This window comes from Sabethes cyaneus, chromosome 2, assembly GCF_943734655.1.
Source record: "Sabethes cyaneus chromosome 2, idSabCyanKW18_F2, whole genome shotgun sequence".
Taxonomy (NCBI): Eukaryota; Metazoa; Arthropoda; class Insecta; order Diptera; family Culicidae; genus Sabethes; species Sabethes cyaneus.
The window spans coordinates 73,389,445-73,411,730 of record NC_071354.1 but is presented as its reverse complement, the minus strand read 5'-3'; the positions used below and the strand labels follow the sequence as shown (position 1 = coordinate 73,411,730).

The 22,286-nt window shown below is 41.8% G+C and overlaps 1 protein-coding gene across 1 annotated transcript; it reads left to right on the top strand.

Annotated features, from left to right (window-relative positions):
* Positions 1 to 437: 437 nt before the first annotated feature.
* LOC128737795 (dynein axonemal heavy chain 12) lies at positions 438 to 22,091 on the top strand. The gene is made up of 9 exons (XM_053832500.1): positions 438 to 590; positions 955 to 2,382; positions 2,436 to 2,845; positions 11,973 to 12,153; positions 12,229 to 15,435; positions 15,494 to 15,727; positions 15,797 to 21,639; positions 21,698 to 21,836; positions 21,897 to 22,091. The coding sequence occupies exons 1-9, from the start codon at positions 438 to 440 to the stop codon at positions 22,089 to 22,091; spliced, it is 11,790 nt and encodes a 3,929-aa protein (XP_053688475.1).
* The last annotated feature ends 195 nt before the right edge of the window (positions 22,092 to 22,286 follow it).

Sequence of the window (22,286 nt, the reverse complement as noted above, 5' to 3'; positions counted from 1 at the left end):
CCTCACTTGAATAAATGAAGCTCCAGCACTGTTTTTCATTGATTGTTAGTTTGGCCTAAATTCCTGCACGGAAGCGTTCCGTATATTTTGCCCAAATATCCTCAGGTTGTTTGTTTCCTTTTCCAAATAGCCAACAGGTTGTTGCACTGAATTGCAGTGGTAAGCAACAGGTGTGCATCGCCGGTTAGACGGTCAAGGTCACACTAGACAAAACTAGCTCAGTCTAGACGTAGGACACCGGTTGGCAACATGCAATTTGAGGTCGGAGGCGAGGTCACCATGAGCAACCATTGACCAGGTAGCGTCGCCCGGTTTGTTTGCCGTTGGTAAATAAAGTGAAAATTTTCTTTCACTAGACTGAAAGACGTGTAACTTTATCTGGTGGAATTTTTTTGTACACTTTTTCTGGAAAATAAGGTAAAATCGACCGCATCGCGATGAGCCGGAGGTTGGCCAAGCTGCACAAACCGTGCGACAAGCTGGATAAGTACGACAATGAGCCGTACATGCAGAATCCGCTACTGAACTTGTTCCTCTCGGAGATTAAGGAGCGACGCCATTACAGTTTCATCCAACGAAAAGCCGCCGCTGTAAGTGTTTCGAATACAAAATATAGATTTGCGATTGAAAACCTGAACAAACTGTTGACTATTTAATAAATCTAGAGTTAACTAAATTTACAGTAGCACTGTTACAATAGGTTGGTACTTGAGTGAGTTCAATGCTTTGATTGGCATATACGGATTACGTAAAGGTCATCGACCAACTAGATGAATGAGGTTACAGTCATTTTAGAATTTAGAACCATAGGTACTGGATAAAATATAGAGTAATGTGGATAAAACCCACTACCTACAAGGGGAAGAAAGCTAATATTGAAAACAGTTTTACCACTATAAGATACAGGTACAAATATTTGCCTTTTCACATTTTTAATCAGCGTCCTAATTTCAGGAAAAAGTAAAACTCTGCCGTCGAAAGACCGAAGACCTGGACGATGTCGTTCCAAAGCCGGAATCCTACTACGTCGAACAACTGCGTCAGCATGCAAAACGTGCCCCGGTGCCAAAAATGCTGTCCAAAACGGAAGACAAGATACTGTCCTTTGTACCGAAACGGCTGCGTCAGCAGTACCCGGCGCTGCTAGCGTCGTACATGACCGACGTCCACGAAGACTTCGACAAGGTGATGAAAGCGTTCAGTTGCCAAAAAATCTTCAAACCCGGTCCCGATGACTATGTTCCACCGAGAGAAAAGTTCGAATTCAAGCGTCTCGGCCGAACCGCAAACTACAAAAACTTTCTCAAGCACAAAGCCACCATTCAGAGAAATCTGCTGATTCCGTATCCTTTCATTCGGTGCATCATTCACTACTCCTATACAGATTTTCCGCCCGTGTTGAACGATTTTACCAAGTATAGGTTGAAGTCGGAGATCACCTTGAATGAGCTTCGCGATATGGCCAAGAAGGAGTTGCAGTCCAGCAACACCTTCATTGCCGACGAGTGGTATCCAAAGATCACGAGGGTACTCAAGAAGCACTATGATCGTCGTACGCTGCCGAAATCCATGTGGCCGAAGGTGATCAGTTGTGCATCCAGTCTGATCAACCGACAGCTAACTGAGTTGAAATTGCGCACCATCGAACATCTCGAACGGACCGTTCTCAATGTTCACAAAATTCCACAAATGAAAATTCTCGCAATATGCGACGACGGAATCGATCTGTTTCCGAGCCTAAACGATATCTACAGTGTGTACAAGAATGCAATCGACGACATTGCCGCCATGGGATCCCGTCTACCGCCGCTCGAGACTATGATCGACGCTCAGGCATTTGTGACGAAGGCGAATTTTATGAAGATTGGAATCGGTGATATATCACTGCAGGAGATGCACGACGAGCTGCAGATTGCTCTGGAAAAGGCGTTTGAACCGTTGGCCAGCTATCTGAAGGACTTCCAGGAGCAATTTGCAGGACTGATCAGTAAAGAGACTCGCGACGAGCTAAATGACTTTCTTAGTGAGTCTCGTTCATTTGACGAATACCTGCAGAAGATTGATGATTTTCAAGCGTACAACGAGAAGATTAAGAATATGGTAATGAAGGAGTACTTCTACGTGGCCATCGTGAATCAATCGGATGCGATCGGCAGTCTGCGGAAACTGGTTCGGGAGTACATCGAGCGAATTGCGGAAAGCATTGCGGTGGAACATAGGAAGGAAAGCCAACGGATTTGCCGGGCTTTTGAAGAGATTAAAGATCGCGCGCTGGAAATACCGACGTCGACGGAGCAACTGATGGCAAACGGGGAGTACATGACATGGGCTAAGACGGTGACTATTGAGGAACTTCGAGAGAAAATACAGGCTTCTATGAGAGTATGCTTTCCTTTAGTTTTTGTTGGCGGGGTCTTATTGAATGTTCTTTTTAGATTGGAGCTTACTTGGTGGAATTGATCGAATTGCCGCCTGACCACATGGATGTTCAGGTGGAAAGTATCAATTGGTACTTCCGTATTCAAGCCGTATTTGATGTAAATTCCACCAATTTTGAAGCGTACAAGTTTCAGTTCGAGGAAAAGCTGCAAGAGGTTACTAAGCAGCTGAATGAAAAAATGGAGGAAATGATACCGGATATCGCAATTATTAACGACATGACGGAAACGGAAAAGTTTCGCGACTACATTATGCTGCTCCAGGGTTACATTGACCAAATATTTATCTTCGAAGATTACGTTAAGTGGATCAACAAGGAGGAGGTGTTATTTAAGTTCCCTAAGTCGCAGTATGCAGTGCTGGAAGCGATCAAGACATTTGTTGTACCTTTCTATAAGCTGATCAGGTGAGAAAAATAGTTTAAGACCTCTGCTATATAACCAAATATCAGTTATTGGTCAATTTTGATAAAAAGAGAAAGTTCAAATGAGCAGCTAAAGGCGTTATATACAGGGTAGGGTATATACAGGGTCCACAAAGTTACCTTGTGCAGATATTTCAGAGGGTGATAGAGGAACACATTTGACAAAAAAATCCTTCTACGCATATGGTTAAATCTCAATCGTTACCGAGTTATTAAACATTTTTAGATTGTGGTTCTGTTTGCATTAAATTAGCTCTAGTACAAAAACTATGCCTGCTAGTTCAATTCTGTTAATTTCATTCGAAAGTTGAGAAAATTTTGTACCAAGAATTGATCTTAAACCTTATACTTCAACAAATTTAGCAACTTTTTAGAAGCAAAAAGCTTTAAAATAAGTGTTTCTCAAGGTGTTTTTATCAAATTTCTCCTGAAAAGGTGAGATAAAACTGTTTGTTTTTATTCACTAATTTAAAGTTTTGGCATCGTTCTCCATTTCGTTTCTTGACGTAAAACGCTTAGGGAAAGTGTACCAGTTATGGCGATAGCACCAGTTATTGCTATAATGTAACAAAAAGTGAAAATATAAGGAAATGAAACATTTTCGGGTGGTTAAACGTAATAAGATATGAAAAGTAATAGTACATTCATTACTCAAAATAATAGTAATTAATTGTTATGAGAGATTTAATAAATAGTTATTGTTTTTCTGTACTCGTGTATCATGTTGTTCATATTTTTATCGTTTTGCTAACGTACGTATCTTTTAAAAATAGTCTCTCACAACAGAATGTTCGGAATATCTATCAATGAATTTCACGTAAGGCATTACAAAGAGTTGTATTTTTGCATGAACAGTGAAATTCTTTTTTATTTTATCTCATTGTCGAATTTATCGCTATCACTATAACTGGTGAAAAAAAAACGCAATGTTCCCTACTTGGCATCATGCGAAATGGAATATAGCGCGCAAAGACATGTTGGAGCACCAGTCGTCGTCATAGTGAACATAAACAAATAACGTGGTCGACAGTTATCATTGTGTTTTGTGTTTCCGGCTAATTTTCGTGGTTTTAATCCGATAATTTAAATCCAAAGCAATAACGTGATCGGACGTCGTTCTTGTGTATAGTGTTTCCGGCCAATTTTCGTCTTTTCAATCGTGGTCGGCAGTCGCCATTTGTAGTGCTTCCAGCTAATTTTTCTAGTTTGTGCTGGCTGAAATTGCATTCTCACTTCGGGTTCGTAGAATCTATTATCACTCTTAAACAGCAATAATAAATTTAATTTTTAGTATGGGAAAAGTATCTTAACAGTGCAACGAAGGTAAGGCAGAACACTATTCAGAAGAAGCGATTACAAAATGCATCGCACGGATTAGAGGACAAAATGGGAAAACCAAATTATCAGTGTACGCAGCTTGCAAGCTGTACAACGTTCCGATGTCCACGGCGCGGTATCGCTTGAGCGATCAGTGGAAGAATAAGAGTGTCCCGGGACCACGATCGGTACTGACCAGAGAAGAAGAAGTAAAAATAGCCGACTGGTTGACTGGGATGCAAGAGCGCGGATTTCCGGTCCCACGTGAGACATTGATTTTTAAAGTGGTTGATTTTCTAAGATCAAACCCGCGAGACACCCCATTTAAAAATAATCGCCCTGGTAAGTGAAAATTATTCTTCAACTACAAAAATAATGCAAAATAATGACGCTTGTGGGACGAAAATGGTTCGCGTCGTCCATGCGTCGGAATCCGTGTTTTTCCCTCCGTACACCGGAGGCTATCTCCTCAGCCAGTGAACGAGTTAGTGAGAATGGCATTCGCGGATGGTTTCGTACTATTCACGATTGGCTTGCGAAAAACGACTTGCTCGATATCCTGGATCACCCTGAGAGAATTTATAATGGCGATGAGACATCGTTTTACTTACACCCCAAGTCCAAAGAAGTCATTGCTAGGACTGGTTCACGCAACGTGTACGAAGTACTGCAAGCACCGGGAAAGCAGAACGTTACGGTGATTTTTTCGTTCAACGCCAGCCAACCTCGTCCGAAGTTGCCAACAATTCAGATAATGTTGCTGGCGACATAGACAACAATCCGGAGGTGTACGTGTTCGGTACTCGGCGTTTGCCACAGGTTTTAGAACTTCCATCTACCCCGCGCCGTGTTGAAAAGCACCGTAATTATTCGAAACGGTACCATCCTGAGCTAACTGCTAAGGAAAGACTAGAAGAAAGACGGATAAAGGAGAACGAGAAAAAGGAAATGGAGGAAAGAAAGAGACAGAGAGCACTAGAACGCGAGGCTATAAAATTAAAGCGCGAAGAAAGCAAGCTGTTGAAAGCTGAAGAACAGCAACGTAAGATGATTGAAAAGAAAGAGAAAAAAGAACGATCAAAGCTAAAAGTAATTCGCAGGACTCGTTCTTAGTTTACCACTAAGTAATTTTAATTAAATCCCAATCCTTATAATATCCTAATATCTGACTAATTATATAATAAGAGATAATTTCTTGAAAAAATGAAATTCTAAATATAACTAGATCATTGAGAAATCACAAACGCTATTTCTAAGGTCACGCTAGCTTGGGGAAGTCTAAATTGATTAACTTGTAACAAGTTTCATTTAAATGGAATTAATCTTTAACCCATATTTTTAGTTCTTATTATCACTTAGAACCAATTTGAATTTGTCGATAGTGGTAAACAGATTTAATCGGAAAAAGTTTCGGAGTCTTAAAACCTTGATCACAAAAGCACAAAACTACATACGCGTTGTCGCGTTCGATGAACATATTTCAAATTACATATGTGGCCCGGAGTAAGAGACAACGTTTCAATGTAAATCAAACCAAATCGTGCAACACGTCCAATTTTATGGTTTTGTATGTTTACTCTTTGACGGTAAATTTAATTCCACTTTCGATCGGTCGAACATATTCCGCATCAAGTGCTAGATTAAACTAAAAGAAAGGTAAGTTTACATCTTTAAGTAGATGTAATCAAGTTCAATAAACTCAATACACATCTCTATAAAATAATCTTCTGCTTTCGGAGGAAAAAGTGGATTTTTTTCAGAAATTTCCGGTATAGCCATAACTGGTACACTTTTATCGCGAATAAAAGAACACTATACCCAAAACTGGTACGTTAGAATGAAGTTTTCAAACCGCGTTAAAACAATAAATTATGTCTAAATTAAGAGTTTTTCAATATATATCGACTGAAAACCGTTCAAATTTCGTTACGGAAATGTAGAGACTCAAATTTCAGTATTACATCACGTGGAAATATCCTAAATAGTGACATTTCGTGCTAACTATAGCCATGACTGGTGCATTTACCCTATCTCTTTATTTCGTTGCAATTTAATTTTAAACGTATCGTGTTGGTGTTGGTGTTGAAATAGTGTCTGAAATCTGTAAGCATTCATAAATCACGCATAGCACACTAGATTATCGCGTGCGATGAACACAATCTAACACGTATGAAAAACAACAACAGCAACAACAATGTTTTTCATAAATTGAGGGTTCGCCCCACTTTTGCTTACATAATCTTGTGAAGCTCGAGCCGCTTAGATTTATTCCCAGGTAGCAGCTCTTGAACCTATAACCTGTGGAATGGATACATGTTCAGTACGCTCCACACATCCAGGGTGACATGGTCCTGTGCTGCAATTTGCCTTGTGCTTGTCTTGAGATCATTTTCCACGATCCGCAAAATTTCAATGGTCATTGGTCAATCGCTGATGCCACTTGCTGATGCTGCTCCCCTCGAGGCCTCGTTGAAAATAACGTTCCTTTTCGGAAGTGACGGTGCGTTGTCGTAGACGTCCCCGAATTAAAATCATAGTGTAACAAAACGAACACTCTGGGTGTTCACTTACTTGCATTAAGTAGCCGGTGTTCAGAAATTCTACAAACATAATCCTGCTGGGCTGTAGTTGATACACAATTAGCGGAGGCATAATAAAGGTGAGTTTCCGCGAGTCCTTCCGGAGAATACATTTTAATATTGCAATTTAGAACTTCAGAACCGAACTTCGGAGTTTTCAGAACAACCCACAGACAGCCACATAACCAGAGGTGGGGGCCAGGAGCCCTATCTTGGCTCGTAATACATTATATGCATATCTTACTGCATATAAATATAATAAATCACAACACATTTAATGTATTGTAATTCTAAACGCAAAAATATGCATATAAAACAGTTAAAATCAAAATTGGTCCCCGGGCCCAAGACCCGGGAAGTCAGTTTCGGTAATGTTTTCCATATGCGCCTAACCATCTTCGTCGCACGCGGTGATCTAGTGTGTTATGCGTGATGTATGAGTTCGTGCAGCTTTCAGATACTAATTCAACATCCAAAACCATATGTTTAAAATGAAAACTAAAAGGCATTTCACGTCAAAGAACGAATTGTAGAACGCTGGAACTTTAAATTGGTAAATAAAAGCAATCAGTTTTAACACACTTTTAAGGAGAAATTTGATAAAAATGTCTTAAGAAACACTTGTTTCAAAGCTTTTTGCTTCTAAAAAGTTACTAAATTATATGACGTAGGAGGTTTAAGAGCAATTTGCAATACAAAATTTTCTCAGCTCTCGAATGAAAGAAACAGGGGTGACATTGCGATTCTCGTTTCGAGTGATTTCGGTGGTAACGTGATCGAAACGAACCAAAATCACTCGAAACGAGAATCCCAATGTCACCCAAGAATCGAGCTAGCTAACATAGTTTTTGTACTAGAGCTAATTTAAGACAAATAGAACCGAGAACTAAAAATATTCAATAACTCTATAACGCTTGAGATTAGACCAGGCTCGTCCTGTTTCAAGCAGTCGTCTCAAAAGTTGCAAATCACTTTCGAGTTAGCCGGGCACGTTGCGCGTTAAGCTCCCGTGTACCCGGTTCCGGTGTGGTTGTTGAAGAGAACGGTTTTCGTCCGGCATCCTTATGACGTGTCCGGTCCACAATAACCTGTTGACTTTCACCAGATGTACAATGGGGATCACTCCAAGCAGGGCCTGTAGCTCGTTTACGAAGAACTAAGTAAGTCTGATTTCCCGCTGGATCTTCCTACTAAGAAGTTATCCGCGGTCACCAGCGATCTCACCACTCTACCACTTCTAATTCATCGCCGTGCTTTCTTTCATATAATTGGTTTTCGACGCATTTAGTTTAGCCCCTAGGCTTCGCTTTCAGTTTGACATAGATTGCCCCGCATAGTCAACGTCTGCAAAGTCTAAGAAGATTATTACATCAGTGGGTCTTTGGTGAAAATCGTGCCTCTCATTTCGATGTCCGCTCGTCGGATCACCCACTCAAGAGCGATGTTGAACAGCATTCAAGATAAGCCGTCACGTTGTCTCAACCCTCACCGCGTCTCGAAGTGACTCGAGAATGTCCAAGAAATCAGCACGAAACACATCACTCGATCCAATGTAGCTCTAATCACTTGCGTCAGTTTATCCGGTAAACCGTGTTCGTGCCTTATCTGCCATAGCTGGTCTCGATCGATTGTATCGTATGCTGATTTGTAATCAATAAAGATGTAATGCGTGGGTACGTTGTACTCCTGACATTTCTGCCCCCATGAAGCCCACCATTTCCTATGTGGTCAACTGGTTTCTTGCCCGTCGGTATTTGGAAATGTTCTCCCTAGTGGCAATGCTTAGATAATTTTTCCAAAAATATTTTCTTCTCTTCATCGCTTGTTGGTAATCCCCATTAACGAGAAATTAGCCCTCATCATGTATTCATGACTACCATGATTGCTTTGAGCGTGTTAGTAACTAGGTCTTAATGGCTCTTTAGTTGCAATTTTTTAAATGTAGTACTGTAGATTCGCTAGGATAAATGATTGTTTGTCTTACAATCGATAATCTTCAATATGCAACTCAGTTCCATCGACAAAAATGTTTTTCTGACAAGAAAACTGCTTATGAGCACATGCACTTCAAAATCATCGCAGCATAAAACATAAAGCACACACACACACAACACTAACTTCATCGCGTATCGTATTTTACTTGAATATTTTAAACAAAACCGGCCCTTCACATCACTTAAAATGCAGTAGTTAGAAACATTTAATTATAGAATCTGGCTCACTTTCCGTCAATATATATCTCCGCAATTGGCAGAAATTCACAAAATATGAAAGCACACGAGCACCTAATCTACATTTGGGCATACAAAAGACACTCTGCATGCACTATGGAAAAATCTGTATGTACAACTGGCGTGACAACATGCGCAGTTTTCATTCACCGAACTTTCACTTAATTCACTTAATATTTGCATTTAATCGGCGGCTTTTACTCATAAGTCATTTCATCTACCAATCTTGCAAGTTTTATTTACTTTATTCTTAAGCATAAAACGAAATGCATGCCGACTGCAAACCAGATGTTTCCAACATTATTCCGATAATTGAACGAATCGATTTTTTAGAGTGCATCTATTTCATGCGGCAGGGGGATTTTCGTATTCTTTCTTTTACCTCTTGCTTGTAGTAAGCCAGTGGTGCCATACAAAATACTAAGATTGCTGCTTTTTCGTCATGTAATAAAGAAATCTAAAAAGATATGGCAACAATACATCGGGTAAAGATTACCAGCGAATTTTGTGTTAAGCTCTCGCGTTACTAGCTAAAATGTTTATCATATGTTATACAATACTCCCGTTTTTAAATAACTTTGCTCCACAGACAAACAGACGAGACACTCGCGTTAATTCCATCGTCGAATACAAAACCACTCATTTAAAAAAAAAACATGTTTCGCAACAAGGCTACACCGCGGCGCGTGAGTGTTGCTTCGAGTTTTCAGTATAAAACCATTCAAATGTAAAAACCCTACAGCATAAAACCCTGCAAATTCAAGCTACTCCGCGACATGCATAACAGAGGGTGCTAGTGTGCAAGCAAAATGTGTTGGACGATGGTTTTTAAAGGATTTTCTTCTATGTGTCATGTCAGTTCGTCAGTGTTTGCTCGTTAAACTGCGTGTACACACACAATGCGTTTGGTTATTTGTCGCTTACAGCTTCTACGGACTGCTATCACAGGTCCACATATTTTTTCCTTACCGACCGGGGCGTTCATACCCCAATGACGAATTTGACGTCCTGTGGCGAACAGCTGTCGTACGTTGCTTCCAGTCACGCGTAGTACGCTTCCTTCTTGCTTTCCAATCTATCACGCAATCTGTTTCCAAATCCCGTTCCCAGTTCGTTGATTATGCCACCGCTCTGGTAGAACTAGGCGCCATGGTTCTTCCAAATCTTCTCTCCTTTGCGACAGATTTCCTGTAGAGCTACGATGCCGAGTTTACTGGATTCAAACTGTTCGAACAGGAACCGATCGCCACCTGCGAAATTTAGCGATATGTAGTTCCAAGTACCGAGTTTCCATTCGTCGTCCTTGTTTCGTCGCCTGTGTCGATGCCGAATATTGCTATCGCCGAAGGCCACGCTATCGAGTCTCGCGATGAGGCTGTCCTCACTTGGACGTAGTACCGAGACCACCTTCTTTCCTGTTGGTATACTACTGGGGTTGGTTCCCCAATCTCCGCTAAGGTTGCTGATACTCCGATTCGTACCAGGAGGAGGTAGAGATAAGAGTTACTGGATAAGAGGGTGAGGGAAATAACAACTCAAGAAAGCTTTATTGCTGTTCAAATTTTTATCGTATACGGCGAATTAAATTTCATGATTGAAGATACTCGAAACAACCACTTAATTGTATAATTCTCTTAAACTATAAGAATACAATTAAAAATCTTGCACAACAGTAAAAAGTGCCAGTGAAATTCTTCAGAAAATCTGCAGTAAGAAATGGTGGAGTGCACCACGGGAGAAAAATTCGTTTGGTAACTGATTGCAGAACAAATTGGAATAGCCTTTTGTCAATGCTGGACCAATTCTACGAGCTTCAAGCTGTGGTTCAAGCTATGTGTCCGATCTGAAAAGCAAGTCTACGCTTAACTTGAGCAATCAGGAATGTATGAAGATATAATAATTAATTATTATTTATTCTGAGACTCATGAGCTGTTCTGGGAACATCTTTCAGGTAGCGCACAGCTACTGTTCAAATTCTACATTTGTTCGCTATTTTAAATAACTGCACTATTCGTGATACAAATGACTTTGAAGTATTCTTCAAAACACCGAAGATTTGAGGAGGTTATCTATCGAAATACCGCGTGGTTTTATTATTTTCAAAAAACCCAATGTACCCGGAAGATGCTTATTAGACCGGTTGTTTTTACGGGAATGAAACGTTGAGAATGCTTGAGGACGACCAGCAAGTTCTCGGAGTTTTCAAGCGCCGAGTACTCGCGCAGCTCTATGGCGAGTCTAGTATTCAAAAAGTGACTAAAGTTGGATGAGTACGATGGACAGGGTATGTTGCGAGAATGCCGAGTGATTACCCTACGAAGATTATGTTTGTTTCAAATTTGGGAAAAACGCCTATAGTAAGAACACAGCAAGCAAGATTATTACATCAGTTGGAGCGAGATCTGGTGGTGGGTACACGGTCCTCAGCAGGTTTTGCCTTAGAATTGTCTTGGAAGGAAAGCCTATTAAGCATGTAGATGATGCTGCACCAGGCCCCGTAGTCAGTTTGGCATACTTTCTTGAGCATTTCGACCAATATAACCCTTCTTGTCGATGGGAGCAGTTAGGGTTCTCTACATATTTCTGGCATATAGTTTATTCCTGGCACTTCAATTGCTTTTCAGGATGATGCCTCAGAGCTTACGCGACAAATGCGGCGAAATGTGGTTGCCAGCGTCCGTCCTTGGATGCGATAAATTTGCTGATGCTGATGCTGATATCATTCTAGCAGTACGAGTCAAGTTAGGAAGGTTTTCCGTTTTATTCTACTAATTCTGGCAGTGTTTTCTTTCACCTCAGCTAGAAACTTTATTTAGGTTCTCCCTATTCCACGTATCATTGATTTCTGCTAGTAAACCCAAGCCTGTGTCACTTGACATAGAATGGCTGGATTCTATTGAAATCCGAACATCTGGCCACTTATCATCACTTTTAAAATAATTTAGTTAACTTTTCAATTATGTTCTATAATCTTTGTACAGATTGTGTATGCGTTGGCTACGCTACTATAACGTTTGGATGGATGGTCCATTCGAATACCTGGAACCGCATTTCGTCGAGTCTAAAACGGACGAATTTTTAAAAGAGTTCCAGAAAACCCAAAAATACTACCGAAATCGTATCAAAGCGGACATGTTGGAGAACACGCTCTGCAAGTTTAAGGTACCCTTCAATTCCACCGAAACCTTTCATCTTTTGATTACTGGTATTGGGCTACAATGTACATTAATTTTTTAGGGTCAAACCGAGGATCCAGATCCGGAGAAACATCCCTGCCCGTTGAAATTGTGTGCCCGAATGACGCAATCGATCAAGGACTTCCATCTGGGAGTATACATCGTTAACATCATGTGCAATCCAGCGTTGAAAGACCGCCATTGGGATGAAATGTCGGAGATCGCAGGCTTTGATCTTACTCCGGATGCGGGTACGACACTTAGGAAAATAATCAAGTACAACTTGGAACACGATCTGGACAAGTTTGAAATTGTTAGCATTGGGGCAAATAAGGAGCTGCAGTTGCAGAAAAGTCTGACCGCCATGATTAAGGAGTGGGAATCTATCGAATTTAAGCTAAATGCTTTCAAGGATACCAATATCAATATTTTGTCCGGATTGGATGAAATTCAAGCGATTCTGGATGATCACATAATCAAAACCTTAGCAATGCGCGGTTCTGCTTTTGTTAAACCATGTGAGAAGGAAGTCAAGGAATGGTACAAAACACTGACACGTGTCAATAAGACACTGGAACAATGGGGAAAGGTGCAGAGTACGTGGTTGTACTTGCTGCCGATATTCTCTTCCGCTGACATCGTGGCGCAGATGCCCAATGAAGGAAGAATGTTTCAGCAGGTGGACAAAACTTACCGAATGTACATGAAGGCAGTTGAAGGAAACCGGTCAGTGATGAACATAGCTGCTGCCAAGGGAGTTTTGGAAGCACTGGAACAGTCAAACGAACTGATGGAGGAAATTACGAATGGAGTCAATGAGTATCTGGAAAAGAAGCGTTTGTATTTTCCGAGATTTTTCTTTTTGTCGAACGACGAAATGTTGGAAATACTTTCTGAGACGAAGGATCCACTGAGGGTTCAACCACATTTGAGCAAGTGTTTTGAGGGAATTAATAGGTTGGAGTTCGATCAAGCATTGGATATTCGGTCGATGTTTAGTATCGAGAAAGAACAGGTCCAGTTTGTAGAGAAAGTGTCAACATCCGAAGCACGCGGTAGTGTTGAGAAATGGTTGGTTCGGGTAGAGGACGAAATGTTGAAAGCCGTACTGAACGAAATAAAGGGAAGCTATGAGGCCTACAAAGAGAAAGCGCGTGACACCTGGGTGTTGGATTGGCCCGGAATGGTTGTGCTCTGTGTTTCGCAAATTTTTTGGGCAGCCAATATACATGTCTGTCTAGGTGGAAAACCGAGTGCGATTGTAGAATTTTTCGAACAGCTTCAAGTCGAGTTGATGGATGTTGTCAAATTGATTCGATCAAAGGAGATCACCAATTTGGATCGAATTACAATTAAAGCATTGATCGTTATCGACGTCCATGCAAAAGATGTGGTAGATGAGCTAATAAAGCAGAAGGTTCAGTCGGAGAATGACTTCCAATGGCTGGCACAGTTGCGTTACTATTGGAATGAAGGAGAAGTGTTGGTGAAGATTATTAATGCTTCGGTCAGGTTTGCTTGTGAGTATTTGGGGAATTCAGATCGGTTGGTCATAACTCCGTTGACTGATCGTTGCTATCGAACCTTGATGGGAGCCTATCAGCTACATTTGAATGGTGCCCCGGAAGGTCCGGCCGGAACGGGAAAAACGGAAACCACTAAAGATTTGGCCAAGGCTTTGGCAGTTCAGTGTAAAGTATTTAACTGCTCCGATGGATTGGATTACAAAGCAATGGGAAAGTTTTTCAAAGGATTAGCTTCGTCTGGAGCATGGGCCTGTTTTGACGAATTCAATCGAATCGAGCTGGAGGTATTATCGGTCGTAGCTCAGCAAATATTGTGCATTATAGTGGCAGTCCGAGCCGGTGTGCAGAAGTTTATCTTTGAAGGGACCGAATTGAATTTAAATCCTGCTTGCTACGTATGTATTACGATGAATCCAGGATATGCAGGGCGGTCGGAGTTGCCGGATAATTTGAAAGTGTTGTTTAGAACCGTTGCAATGATGGTACCGGACTATGCGATGATTGGAGAAATTTCCCTATATTCTTTCGGATTTACCAATGCAAGAACTTTAGCGGTTAAAATTGTCACCACATATCGACTTTGTTCGGAACAACTTTCGTCGCAAAATCATTACGACTATGGCATGCGAGCTGTTAAGACCGTTTTGCAAGCTTGTGGTAATTTGAAGAAATCTTTCCCAGATGAAGATGAAGAAATATTACTGTTGAGATCACTTTTGGACGTCAATCTGCCAAAGTTTCTACGGAAAGATGTTCCTCTGTTTGAGGGTATTATCTCTGATCTTTTTCCGGGTGTTGAACTTCCCCAAGCAGATTATATGTTGCTTACCAATGCTTTCCATGAGGTCTGTCGGGACATGAAATTACAACCCAAGGACACCTTCCTAACGAAGGTCATACAGACATATGAGATGATTATTGTTCGTCACGGGTTCATGATGGTAGGGCAACCATTCTCTGCAAAATCCATGACCCTGAAAGTGCTTGCAGAATGTCTTACTAAATTGAAAGGTCAAGGCGATAATCCGTATTTTCAAAGAGTCCAGTATGATGTAGTGAATCCAAAAGCCATTACCATGGGACAGCTTTACGGTGCATTCGATCCGATATCGTACGAATGGACGGACGGTATTGCTTCTACGATATTTCGAAGTTTTGCCATCGATACGAAACCGGATCGAAAGTGGTTGATTTTCGATGGACCGGTGGATGCCGTGTGGATCGAGAATATGAACACCGTGCTGGATGATAACAAGAAGCTTTGTTTGACATCTGGAGAGGTCATTACTATGACGGGGGAAATGTCGATGATATTTGAGGTTATGGACCTGGAACAGGCATCACCGGCAACGGTTTCGAGGTGCGGAATGATTTTTATGGAACCGTCCGTCATTGGTTGGGAGGCTTTGGTCATGTCGTGGATTCAGCGGTGCAACAAGCAGTGGACAACGGACTGGGAGCACTTTTTGCTGGAAATTTATCGGTGGGTTATTCCGGATTGCTTGAAGTTCATAAGACGCCAGTGCAAACAGTACCTCTATCCAGGTGATATGAATCTACTCATGTGTACAATGAATATTTTTCAAATGGTCATTGATGAGGCGGTTTACGAGAGTCCCGATGAGTACGGGAAGTATTTGTTTACCTGGTTTCAGGCTGCTTTGATGTACTCAGTCGTATGGGGTTTGGCAGGAATCTTGGACATGGATTCGAAAGTGAAATTTGATGAGTTTTATCGTGAGGTAAAATTTGTTGTTTATCTTTTGACAACGTCACAACATAATAGGATCTTCTCCATAGATATGGAAGGGAACTGAAGAAAGTCACCCCGTTCCGGATGCTTTGGGAAAGATAGACGTGTCAATACCTGGTGAGGGAATGATAATGGATTATGTGTACTGCTTCAAACAAAAAGGCAACTGGCGATACTATCCAGATATGGTAAGACAGATGAAGAATGAAGTTGGAATTACGCTTCTGGTGCCCACATTGGATTCAGTTCGATACATGCACATAATCGATATCCATGTAAAGGTATTATCTTTTGTAGTTTAGAAACTAATTTCATTTATTTTCAACCTCAAGGATTTTTTTTAATTTCAGAACAAAAAACCCTTATTAATGGTGGGGCCAACTGGAACAGGAAAAACTTACTATTTCCAGAATTATCTGATGAGCAAAATGGATCAAGTTACGCATCTTCCTACCTTGATTACCTTTACGTCACAGATCACAGCCAATCAAACGCAGGAGTTGATCATCTCAAAGTTGATGAAAAAGAAACGCGGATTGTACGGACCGGCGGAGGACAAAACGTGTGTTCTCTTCATCGACGATATGAACATGCCGGCGAAGGAAATCTACGGAGCGCAACCTCCGATCGAGTTGATTCGGCAGTATTTCGACTATGGTCACTGGTACGATCTGAAGGACGCATCGAAGCTCTTTCTGCAGAAGATTCTTGTGATGGCAGCTTGCGGTCTGCCCGGCGGCAGCAGACAGAATGTATACGAACGATTTTTGTGTCACTTCGATATCTTTGCTATCAGTAACTTTAACGACGAAACTATGTTTAAAATCTTTACAAACGTGTTGCTAGATGGCTATCGGAAGGGAGGCCATGCAACGGATGTTACCACAATGGTTAACATGATCGTAAATGCTACCTTAAATACGTATCAGTTTGCGTGCGATAACTTGTTGCCAACTCCTGCTAAGTCGCATTACATATTCAACTTGAGGGATGTATCGCGGGTAATCAGTGGCTGCTCGATGCTGAAGCGTGAATCGGTAGAAAGTAAAAAGATATTCCCAAGACTTTGGATGCATGAGTCGATGCGTGTATTCTATGACCGCTTAGTGGACGAAACTGATAGGCGGTTCGTGTTCGACAAACTGAGTCAGAATCTCAAATCGTATTTCAAAGAGAAAACGGAACAACTATTGCCGGATTTCTTTCATCCAGAGACGAATACTGTGAATTTAGGAAACCTAAACAACCTGCTGTTCGGTAGTTATTTTGATGTGGACGCTGAAATGGAAGATCGAAAATATGAAGAAGTACCGCAGATCGAACAGTTTAGAGATTTGGCTAATCGAGATCTGGCGGAATACAACAGCACACACAAGGCAAAAATGGATATTGTCCTATTCCAGTACGCACTGCAACATTTAAACAAGATTTGCCGTATTATGTCCATGTCTTGCGGAAGTTGCATGCTAGTCGGGATGGGTGGATCCGGTCGCCAATCTTTGACCAAATTGGCAGCGCAAATCTGCGGACAGTCACTATTTCAACCGGAAATAACCAAATACTACGGAATCAATGAGTGGCGTGAGGATTTGAAGAAGGTTCTCAAAGAAGCAGGCGGAATGGGTCGTGATACTGTTTTCCTTCTCACTGAGGCGCAACTGAAGGAGGAAGCTTTTCTTCAGGACATTGATTGTTTGTTGAATCTCGGTGAAGTTCCGAATATTTTCCCGATAGACGAAAAGCAAGAGATTCTGGAAATGGTTCGCTTGGCTGCTCAAGGTGGGAATCGAAATCTGGACATCAGTCCTTTGGAAGTGTTTCAATTTTTTGTCAACCGTTGTAAGCAAAAGCTTCACATCGTAATTTGCTTCAGTCCAATTGGGTCTGCTTTGCGAAACAGAATACGTTTGTACCCATCGTTGGTAAACTGTTGTACAATCAACTGGTTTGATGCGTGGCCGGAAGATGCACTGGAAAAAGTTGCTGAAATGTATATGAAGGAACTCAACGTTCCGGCTTCGATAAAGCAGGCCATAGTCGTAACCTGCAAGCATTTCCATGTGGTCGCCAGAAATGCTTCAGCAGAGTTCACGGCATCAACAGGCCGTGTCACGTACGTTACATCCGCTTCTTATCTAGAGCTAATAAAGTGCTTCCGTAACCTAACTAAGAAACATCAAACGGAAATTATGCAAAATAAAATGCGCTATCTGGCCGGTTTGGATAAACTGGATGCTGCAGCAGCTGCCGTGTCAGTCATGCAAAAAGAATTAAATGCATTGCAACCTACTCTACTGGTAATGGCAGAACAGTCTCGAAAAATGACGGAGGAGATTGAGAAAGAATCCATCGAGGCAGCAGCCGCTACTGAACAGGTCAAGAAAGATGAAGTTATTGCCAACGTTCAGGCCGCCGAAGCGCAAGTATTGAAAGCCGATTGCGAGAAAGACCTAGCCGGTGCGATTCCGATTTTGGAAGAAGCCATCCAAGCATTAAACACACTAAAACCTAACGATATCACTCTGGTGAAATCGATGAAGAATCCACCCGAGGTAGTTAAACTTGTCATGGCTGCGGTATGTGTGATGAAAGGGATTACTCCGGATAAGGTGACCGATCAAGCAACGGGAAAGAAAATGCTTGACTATTGGGGGCCGAGTAAACGCCTGTTGGGAGACATGGCGTTCCTGCAAACACTAAAAGACTTCGACAAAGACAACATAAACCCAGACCTTATGAAGAAAATTCGTAAAGAGTACATTCCCCATAAAGACTTTCAACCGCATATTGTGGCGAAAGCGTCCAGCGCCGCCGAAGGTCTATGCAAATGGATTATAGCAATGGATTTGTATGATGCCGTCGCGAAAATTGTTGCTCCGAAAAAGGAAAAACTACGTCAGGCTGAGAAGGAGTACGCAGAAACCATGGCGCTGTTGACGGAAAAACGACAACTGGCGGCCAACCTGGAGCGGAGAGTTGCCGAACTCAATGACAACCTAGATGAGGCAAACCAGAGGAAACAGGAAGTAGAAGATGAGGTTCAGCTGTGCAAGGATAAACTGCAGCGGGCGGAAACTTTGATTGGAGGGCTCGGTGGGGAGAAGAGCCGCTGGACGCTTGCAGCGGAAAGACTTCAGAATCTGTACGATAGTTTGGCTGGTGATATTCTTGTTTCTAGTGGAGTGATTGCCTATCTTGCACCGTTAAACGCAAGTTTCCGGAATCAGTGTATCCGTGATTGGCACGCCTTTGTGGGTGAAATGAAAATTCCCTGCTCGGCTGCGTATAGTTTGGTGGACATATTGGGATCAAAAATCAAAATTCAGAACTGGAACATTGCCGGCTTGCCAACGGATGCATTTTCGGTGGAAAATGGAATCATCATGGACAGCTCGAACCGGTACAGCCTGTTCATTGATCCTCAGTTTCAGGCTAACAAGTGGATCAGGAATATGGAAAGAAGTAATCATTTGCAGATCATGAAATTTTCCCAACCAGATTATATGAAACGCCTAGAAGTATGTATAGAGCACGGTTGGCCAGCGTTGATAGAAAATATTTTCGAAGATCTAGAAGCTCCGTTGGATCCACTGCTAAATCGAAATACCTTCATTCAGGGCGGAGTTGAATATCTAAGTTTGGGTGATAATGTGATTGCCATGTCACCGAAATTTCGACTATATTTAACTTCGGGCCTTCGAAACCCACATTACTTGCCGGAAGTGTTCAACAAAGTTACTGTCGTCAACTTTGCTCTCACCGTCAAAGGTCTGGAAGACCAGCTGCTTGGAATAGTAGTTGCCAAAGAACGTCCGGATCTTCAAGAGCTGCGGCAAAATTTGATACTGCAAGGGGCGAAGAACGTTGCAATGCTGAAAGAAGTTGAGGATAAGATTTTGAAAACACTTTCGGAGAGTAAAGGTGATATTCTGGAGGACGAAAGTGCGATAAAAATTCTTGATGATTCTAAACGAATCTCCACCGATATCGAGAGAAAGCAGGAGGATTCTAAGGAAATCGAAGCTAAAATAGACGCCTTCAGACAGAATTACCGACCAGTTGCTACGCACTCATCGACACTGTACTATTGCATTACGGAACTGCCGAACATCGATCCAATGTATCAGTTCTCGTTGGCATGGTTTGTCAATTTATATATTTTTTCGATTGAAAACGCCAACAGAACAAAGGATCTGCAGCGCAGGTTGAAATTTTTAATGGATGCTGTCACGCTGAATCTATACAACAATGTGTGTCGATCACTATTTGAACGAGATAAGTTGCTTTTCTCATTCGTATTGACAACTAAAATAATGATCTCTTGCAACCAGATCGATCAGCATGAATTTCAGTATCTTCTAGTTGGAGGAGAGAAAAGCACAACAGATCAACCAAACCCCAATCCTAGCTGGATAACGGATAAGCTTTGGCAGGACATTGCTCGTCTAGAGCAACTGCCAGAATTTGCCGGATTTGTTGCCAGTTTTATTGAAAACATGACAGACTGGAAACGGTACTACGATACGGAAGACACCCACATCGAGAAACTTCCCAGTCCCTGGCAGGAGAAGACAAACCGCTTTGAAAAGTTGATAATTTTACGGACTTTCAGACCCGACAAAGTTGTCTTAGCGATTGGAGAATTTGTTGCTTCGGAAATGGGTCCAGCGTACATCCTACCACCACCATTCGATATCGCCCGATCCTACGAGGACTCCAACTGTCTAACACCTTTGATATTCATTCTTTCTCCCGGAGCTGATCCCATGAATGCTTTGCTTTTATTTTCTGAGAAAATGGGTTTTGATGAAACGTTTCAGTCCATTTCGCTGGGCCAAGGGCAAGGACCAATTGCGCAGAAAATTATCGAACGAGCTCAAGAGGAAGGTACTTGGGTGTGTTTACAGAACTGTCATCTAGCTGCCTCTTGGATGCCTACCCTGGAGTATCTTTGGGAAAATATGGATCTTTATAATACGGTTTCTTCTTTCCGTTTGTGGCTAACGAGCTACCCTTCGGAACAGTTTCCCAGCAGCATCCTGCAGAATGGAATCAAGATGACCAACGAACCTCCAACGGGGCTGCAACAGAACCTTCTTCGTTCCTATAAGTCAGAACCAATGAATGACGAAAACTTTTACACTGGTTGTGCGGGAAAAGATCGTGCTTTTTCCAAGTTACTCTACGGAATCTGTTTCTTCCATGCGGTCGTGCAGGAACGACGCAAATTTGGACCTCTGGGATGGAATATCTCGTATGGATTTAACGAATCGGATTTCCAGATCTCCGTTCTACAGCTACAACTCTTTCTCAACCAATACGAGCACATTCCGTACAACGCAATATCGTATTTGACTGGTGAGTGTAACTACGGCGGTCGCGTAACTGATGCTTGGGATCGACGAGCGATCGTTACTATACTGGCGGATTACGTTAACGATAGAGTTGTAAATGATCCAAATTATCGCTTTTCGAACCAAGGCGATTGCTATGGCATACCTTTACGGAATGAACACCGAGAGTACGTGGCACATATCGGAAATAATGTACCCAACTATCCTAGTCCAGCAGTGTACGGACTTCATCCAAACGCTGGTATCACACGGGATTTAAATGCGTCCAAGGTATTGCTTGAATCGATGTTGATGACTCAAGGAGGACTGTCAGAGACTAGTGATGTCGAGAAGGAAAAAAATATATTGGAAATGATTGAGAACATTCACAGTCGGCTACCACCTGATTTTGACGTTGAAACAGCCAAAATAAATTATCCAGTCGATTATAACGAATCAATGAACACTGTACTGGTGCAAGAAATGGAGCGCTTTAATAACCTACTCCAGGAGATAAGGTCCAGCTGTGTCAACCTTAAAAAGGGTATCGCTGGATTGATCGTACTGACTCCGGAGCTGGAGGCCGTTTTTTCGGCACTGAGTTTCAAAAAGATTCCGGATAGTTGGATGAGAAAGTCCTATCCAAGTTTGAAACCGATCGGAGCGTACATCGGTGATTTCCTGGAGCGGCTAGCTTTTCTGGAGTCCTGGTATAGACTTGGGAAACCAAACGTTTTTTGGATTTCTGGCTTTTACTTTACGCAGGCATTTCTAACGGCAGCAATGCAAAACTATGCTCGCAGGTATCGCATTCCAATTGATATTTTGACCTTTGATTACGGAATTCTGCGAGTTTCATCGTAAGTATTTGATGTAAATGTCATTAGATTAAACTGCTAAACTTTGTATTTTATCTAGTGCCAATTCTCCGCCAGAAAACGGAGTATACATCCATGGCCTATTTTTGGAAGGGGCGAAATGGAATTTACGCGGGGCCTATCTCGAGGAACAGCTTCCTAAAATGCTAATAGATGTTATGCCGATCATTCATCTCATAGTAAGTATAGTCTAATGTTTATATTAACATCCGTATTGTAAGTCCAAGTAATATCCGTAGCCAATTAAAGTGGCTGAGCTTGAGGAAGGTACCAGATACAAATGCCCAGTTTACAAGACAGCAGAACGAAAAGGCACCCTTTCGACGACTGGCCATTCAACAAACTACGTCATTCCTGTGTTACTTGGAACTAGACTGAACAGCGCTCATTGGGTTAAAAGAAGCGTTGCCTTACTGTGTCAGACTTCTGAGTGAATTTTTATAACCCTTTTAATATTTCACCACGTTTTTGAATTATACATTTTACTTGTGAGTCGTGATACCATATAATTAAGAAAGTTTTACTCATACATAAAACATCAATTTACTATCGATACCCCGAGAACAGATGAGCAATAATAAATACAAAACCTAGAGATGTTTTAGTGCCTGCAGGTTGTAGGAGTCGAA